This window comes from Zootoca vivipara, chromosome 2 (assembly GCF_965207765.1).
Source record: "Zootoca vivipara chromosome 2, rZooViv2.hap1.1, whole genome shotgun sequence".
NCBI lineage: Eukaryota > Metazoa > Chordata > Lepidosauria > Squamata > Lacertidae > Zootoca > Zootoca vivipara.
This window is the reverse complement of record NC_142584.1, coordinates 33,348,031-33,355,292: the sequence shown is the minus strand read 5'-3', so window position 1 is coordinate 33,355,292 and position 7,262 is coordinate 33,348,031. Positions and strand designations below refer to the sequence as shown.

General features: G+C 48.2%; 1 protein-coding gene across 1 annotated transcript in view; it reads left to right on the top strand.

Moving 5' to 3' along the window:
- The first annotated feature begins 245 nt into the window (after nucleotides 1-245).
- Nucleotides 246-7,262, top strand: part of ST6GALNAC2 (ST6 N-acetylgalactosaminide alpha-2,6-sialyltransferase 2) — a 32,572-nt gene continuing 25,555 nt past the window's right edge. The window contains exon 1 of the mRNA XM_035104555.3: nucleotides 246-740. Within this exon, the coding sequence (XP_034960446.2) occupies nucleotides 637-740 (104 nt within the window). The 5' untranslated portion in view covers nucleotides 246-636. The remainder of the gene's footprint in view (nucleotides 741-7,262) is intronic.

The window sequence follows — 7,262 nt, the reverse complement described above, 5'->3', positions numbered from 1 at the left end:
TAAACCACGTTCCTAGGTCAAGGCTAAAGAATGATCAACTTCCAAGCATGCTCCTTTCCTGCCCGAGTAAATGTTTAATCTCCAGCTGCGAATTAGTAGCTGTTTTAGGAGTAGGAACTCACACGCCTCCCGACGCCTCCCGTCGCCCCCTCCACCAGCGAGCGAGTCTAAACCAGTTAGGGGAAAAGTACCCTACCACCCCCCCTCCCCAACTGTTTTACACAGCCTTTCTCCCTCTCCTTAGTTAGCTACCCTGGGAAGGTGCATTGGCAGCTATCAACAGATGGAAGGGCAGGGAGAGGGAGGAGACGCTAGAGAGAGAAGGAGGTCTTTATTACGCGCCGCACAATACCCAAGCCCTGGGGGACCTCTTCCAGCTGGGCTCAAGAGGGTAAAGTCAGGCAGGAGAGCAACTCGGGAACTTTTCAAAAGAGCTTGAAAGAGCCACTGTAGAGTTCCCCACTTTTCCCCCCTTTTGCTTTTTTGCAAGGGAGGGCGGCATCGCTTGGGAAGCGAAGGTGGCTCTGATTTCATTTGGCGGAGCCCAGGATAGTGCGCATTGGGAGGCCACCCTTTTTGGGGGAAGGCTTCTTCCTCCTCCTCCTGCTACTGCTGGCGTGCTCCAAACTTTCCTGGATGGGGTCTGCCCGGTGGAAGAGGCTCTGCCTTTTGTTCCTGATAGGGATAACGTTCTCGGTCATCTTCTACGGGCACTACTACACCACGACGGATTCATCCAGGTAAGTCGGGGGGGGGCGGGGCGCGGTGGGGGGGGGAGATTGAAATGTTCCCAAAAGCAGCGTCGCGAGAGAAAAACACAGCCCTGCCTAGCATGCTTAGCAGCTGGCTGCTCAGAAATGAGGGGCATCCCTTGTGTGTTGTGCGAGGGTGTTTGGGGGAAAGGCGCAATCCCCCCAAAGAAATCAAAACCAGGGGAACCGGGCAATCGTGTTGGAAACAGAACAGGAAAGAGCGGCGTGCACACCGCACTTTTCAAGCACATTCCAAGCGCGTTTTCTTTGCTCCCGAAAAAAAAGAATCATGGGAACTGTAGTTTACATCTCGCAGGGCAATAGTTCCCAATACCCTTAAACAAGCTACAGTTCCCATTCTTCTTTGGGTTGGGGGTGGGGAGAGAAATGTGCTTTCAGGGTATGGTGTGTGTACCCAGCCTCGGAATCGAAGACTCTTGCTTCATATTCTTTTGTTTGCGTGGGATTTGTTTTGATCCGATGGGGTTGCGCGACCCAAACCGCAGCTGTCTCTAAAAATCGTGCAAGCTCGTTTATTTTTAAAGCGGCGGCGGGGGGGGGCGGGGAGTTTTAAACCTGGAAGAACCTAAAAGCTTGCTTTCGGAGATGTGACTGCACATGTTGCTTTACAATGGAACACACGCCCTCCAAGGCGAAGGCAGATATGTGTGCATTTACAGAAACAAAGCACACAGCAACAACGCTACCTCTCCTGGAGAGCGAGGAAGGGCAGGCGAGTGTTGGGAGAGAAGAAGGGTATTGTACTCCCAGCTCCCAAAAGGCTAGGAATAAAAAGCAGGCCAGGCATGCTAATTAAGTTCAGCGGAGTGAGTAATTCATGCGAAGCGGAGAGTTGAGGCTTCCAGACGCCTGTGCGTTCAAGGGTTCCTAGCCATGAGGGCACATTCCCACACAGTGGGGTCAGGAAGCCCAAGCAGGCGAATGCAGGGTTCTTCGGAGGGTGCCACTAGATGGCTTCAAGTTTGAAGATGGGGTGCTGTGCATGGTTGCAAGACGTCCTGTCTTCATGTTTGTAGACATACAGGGTGCTGTTGTCACACACACACACACAGACGGACAAGAGAGCAAAGTGCAGCTCAGATTTTGCCATTCATTTAGCTGCTATGTCCTGTGATGAGTTTCAGATCCCAGGGAACATATACTGCCCTTACCTTTGCTTCAGAGGCTTCCTACTCTGCTTGTGGCAGACTAAAGCCCCCCATTTGCAAGCCGGTGAAGCTGTGTAATCTATGCTAAGAGCAGTGGTGTGAAAGTTGGAACAGAGAAGTACAGGGGGCTGGAAAGATGTTACGGCAGCCCTTGTCAAGCTGGTACCCTGCGGATGCTTTGGACTATAGCTCCCCTCAGGCCCAGCCAGCTGGTGGGAGTTGTAGTTCAGAGCATCTGCCAGGCGCCAGTTTGACGAAGCCTATGCTGTGAAGTGCCTGCAAGATTAAGTTCACTAAGCTTAAAGCACTTGCCCTACAGCTCATGGGCTCCTGCAGTAGATACAGATGTCATCTGCTTTCATTGCTGCCTAAGAGATGGATGAGGGGCTCAGAAGGGATGATTCTCTCGGAACAGGTTGGGACCCAAAACTCAGATCCCAGATATCCGAAACCATTTGGCAAGCTTGCTTTAGGCTCCACACTTCATTTCATCCTGAAGTTCAGCTTTTACTTTATACTGTCCTCCCATCCATGTTTGAAAGGAGAAGGATGAAGTTTCACACGGCACCCGTCCCGCAACGACCCATAGATCTGAGTGTGAGACCCTCCCTTCCTTTTTGTATTTTCACTTTGTGTTCAGTAGTTTTGAATGTAGCAGTATATTCTATGAATTTCAGGTCTAGTTGTGTATATCTTTGGCCGTCTGGATGTTGCTGAACTACAACTCCTGTCATTATTGCCATACTTTCTGGGGCTGATGGGAGTTGTAGTTCAGCTACATCGAGAGGGCCAAAAGTTCCCCATACCAAATGTAGTCCATAAAGTGTTTTGTATACATCAATAATCTTTAAAGCTCTAGATGGGTTGGCCAGGACTATCTCCATATTATACTTGCAGGAGGTGAGACATAGTGAATTCCTTAACTTCACCCAGCAGGTTCATAGTTTAGCTTTGAGTTAGGGGTGGCCAGAGCATAGGGGTTGTTTTGTACAAATGTTTTCTCAGAATAAACTCATCAAGATAACTTTTAAAATAAAAGAATGGAAATGGTTTATTGAATATTTACAGATACAGATCTTGGGTTATGAACTTAATTCGTTCTGGAGGTCCGTTCTTAACCCGAAACCGTTCTTAACCTGAGGTGCGCTTTCGCTAGTGGGGCCTCCCACTGCCGCCGTGCCGCTGGCGCGCCATTTCTGTTCTCATCCTGGGGCAAAGTTCGCAACCCGAGGTACTACTTTTGTGTTTGTAACCCGAAGCGTTTGTAACCCAAGGTACCACTGTACAGTGGAACCTCTTGTTACGGACGGGATCTGTTCTGGAGGCCTGTCCGTAACACAGAACTGACGCGAGGCGAAGCGCTGTGCCTACGCACACATGCGGTGTGATTTAGCGCTTCTGCGCATGTGGCGAAACCTGGAAGTAACCGGTTCCGGTACTTCTGGGTTGCCGCAGGACGCAACATGAAAGTATGTAACCAGAAGCGGATGCAACATGAGGTATGACTGTAAATAGTAAACAGATAAGAATATTGGCAGGATTATTGTAATAACCTGCAGCTTCATAAGAGTTTATATTTAAAGAAGATGAATAAATGAGCAAATTAAGTTAATTTGGATATGCAGAAGATATTTAAAATAAATTTAAGGAACCGCAGAAGGAGGGGGAAGGAAGTCAAGCTTTGAAATGTCAAAATGATGGTAAAATTAGTGAACTGTATAAACTTGAAAACTAGAAATTAAAAAAAGAAAAAAGACTCATTAAAATTAATCACCATGATCAACTTAAAAATGTAAAGGTAAAGATACCCCTGACCGTTAGGTCCAGTCACGGATGACTGGAGTTGCGGCACTCATCTTGCTCTATAGGCCGAGGGAGCCGCTGTTCGTCCACAGACAGCTTCCGGGTCAAGTGGCCAGCATGACAAAGCCACTTCTGGCAAACCAGAGCAGTGCACGGTAACACCGTTTACCATCCTGCCGGAGTGGTACCTATTTATCTACTTGCACTTGACGTGCTTTTGAACTGCTAGGTGGGCAGGAGCAGGGACCGAGCACTGGGAGCTCACCCCGTTGAACTGCCGACCTTCCGATCGGCAAGCCCAAGAGGCTCAGTGGTTTAGACCACAGCGCCACCTGCATCCCTTATGACTAACTTTGCTCCTTTAAATTCATTGGGTCCACTATGAGTTAGTTTATAAGTTAGTTGAGTGTAACCCACTAACTAAGGGTTACTCTTACTTGAGTGGGACTCAATTAAGTTGTTGTGTGCATGGAATGAGATCCACTCCTGCAACAGGGATTTCCCCTTGCACCTCTAAATCTGTGATGGCAGGTTGGGGGAATCCCCAGAGCAGGCCTAGAGCACTCCTGGGGGAAGGAGAGGGTGGAAAAGACTTGCTGTATGAGCAGACCTTGTTCCACACACAGATACCCTAATTGGCTTTATGTTGAATGACACCCACAGTTTGTGGTTTTAACCACAAAACCCTGAATCTGAATCCTGACCCCAATAGGTGGATGGAAGTTACCACTGGTAGTCGCTGGAGCCCCCAAAAGACAGCATCTTGCACGCTGGAGAGGTGGCTGAGCTAGGCCAGTAAAGGACCCACTGGATCCTGAGCTGGCCCTCCAGAACTGGCCCTGCTGGGCCCCTTTGCTGAGCAAGCCTGGGACATGGCATAGTGAAAATGGGAATGCCTGCAAAAAAAGGTACCCCTTTCCTTGCAGAGCAATCCAAACCTCTGATCACCTGTGCCAGAGGCAGTATTTGTCTTGGGGGTGCAGATGTCCCCTCCAAGCAGCCTTAGCCACCTCTGCTGGCCTCTGCTGATGGAGGAGCCTTACCCCCAAATGTTTTGAGGCATACAATAGGAGGAGGGACATTCCTGAACTGAATGGGCCATATTCAATGTAATGCTAAGTCGCAGAACAACTTTTGCTTGCACAATGGCCAGGCGTGATAGCTCAGTTGACAGAGCACGAAACTCTTAATTCCAGGATCATGGGTTCGAGCCCCATGTTGGGTGAGATTCCTGCACTGCAGGGGGTTGGACTAGATGACCCTCATGGTCCCTTCCAACTCCTATGAGTCTATGAACGGGGCTAGGATTGGATGGTTTCCTCCAATCCTCCAGAGCAGATTAGGAGATGGCATGGCGTGCACGGGGGGGGGGGAGGGAAAGTCCCATCCACCAATGAGGAAAAGTCATTCTGCTCACAAACTTGTTTAGTTGAATACTGCCCATTATCTCAAGAACTTGAAAGGCATTCCATATCCAAGCTATGTATGGTTTAAGAGCTCTCTCCTCCTCCTCAGCTTTTCTGCTATGGCCCAACCTTCTCAGCATGACTAAGTTCACAGTGAAATGGACATATTTATCGTTGTTGTAAAACAGAAAAGTTCTAAGTTATAGAATTGCCATACATCCAGATTTTGCCAGATATATCCAGAATACTCCAGTCAGCAGCAGTGTCCGGGCAGAAATCGCGGCTGATGTCCTGGAAAATCCGGACGTATGGCAGCCGATTTCGGCAGTGCCCTTTTAAAATAAAAGTAGTTCAAAAATGGCATTCTTTTTTAGCGATTTTGCCCAAAAAGCTCAACCACTTTGGGCAAAACTACGGTAAAAAAAGCTCAACAACTGTCTGGATTTTCACTGATTGAAATATGGCAACCCTAAAGTTAGAGTTTGTGGGCAATTCTTTACTGTTCCTGTCCTTCAGGGCAGCTCCTTGGAGTTTAGGAGACATAATGGCCCAGCCTGTTTTCCAACTTCTTCCTTTCAATTGAGCAAACAACACATTTTGTCGGGTCTGTGAGGGTCGAAGTTCTGATATCTCTTATCCAACCTCCCCTCCCCACCCCACAACCATTCCAATTGAAAGATGGATGGCAATTGCCCCAGCATTTTTCAGATTGATAGGAGGTAATACCGTGTCCTATCTTTATTGAGATGGAAAGTTCAATTTTTCATCTCAACTAGCAGAACTTTCCATTTCCCACACCATTGTCCTGCTGGTATATACTCTAGTTGCAAAATAAACATTCGGGTCTCATTCCTTCTTTTCCCTCCCTTTCCTTTTATACATCAAAGTGTATAAACCCTTTCTTTTTATACATCAAAGGGCAAGCTAAATGCTCCTAATGAAAACTAGAGCTTTTCATCAGGGAAACACAGGGCCATCTTAAGCATATCTGGCGAAGATCCCTCCGGCGATGCGAAGATCCCTCCGGTTTCCCAGCGTGGCTGTCTGGCGGGCGCAGTGCGGCGCCCCCTAGCGGCCCGGCGCCCTGGCGCATTGCGCCACCCAGCCTTGCCTGAGGGCCGGCCCTGGGGAAACACAGCCTTTGGAGGCTGGGATTTGTATTAGATGAGCTGTGAAGGGGAAGGTGTTCACCTGTAGAGTTATGTGCACATTTGCTTGTGTATGGAACCTCACAGGGGTCTCTTCTCATCCTAAAATTATATGAGTCCATGAGAAAGAAGCTGGTGGGTGGGAGGGGTGAGAGAGAGATACTATTTTCAGCAGGGAAATGGCTTGTGGGGAAAGGATTAAGCAGCCTCCCCCCGCCAGTTGTTTGTCAGAAAGAAAGATTTATTACACACATTTGTATGTAACATTTACTGTGCCCCTAATAGCAATAAATTGTAGGTGGAAGCTCCTTTCTCGGAATGAAGCCATGCCTTCAGAGGCACAAGGCCTTAGGGGAGAAGACAGGAGGAAATAAAGACTTCCTTTGAGGATGCTTGGTAACAGCCACCTTGCTCCCTTGTAGACCTAGCTAACATTCTACTTAACCAAAAATAACACCAAAAATAATAATTTTCACCAGACACTGGGTCATATTTGAGGAACTGTGTAAGAGCTGCGCCAGATTTAGGGCAGTGTGGGTGTCTCCCCTGCACAAGGTGCTGAACCAAAGGGGAGCAAAATAATAATAATAATAATATACCTCTATTAATACGGGCACCTACTGAGAAGAGCCATAAAAATGCAACTGTACCACAAGGAATTATTGTGGAAATAAGAAATATTAAAGTAGGGGGCAATTTTTGTCCTCGCTCAGGGCACCATGTTATCAAAGCCCACCCCTGGCGGCAGCTGCCCTCATCACTCAGCCATTCCTGGGACCACGTCCAGAAGCTGAAATCAGGTCAGATCCTTTGAATATCTGCTAAATAAGACACTGGTTTTTGCTATGTTTCCTGATGCTGACTGTCCAGTACCTTGGACAAACTTGGTTCACAAACTTGGTTCCCAGACTTGGGTCTCTCCAGCTGTTTTTGGACTACAGCTCCCATCATCCCTAGCTGGCAGGACCTCTGGTCAGGGATGTT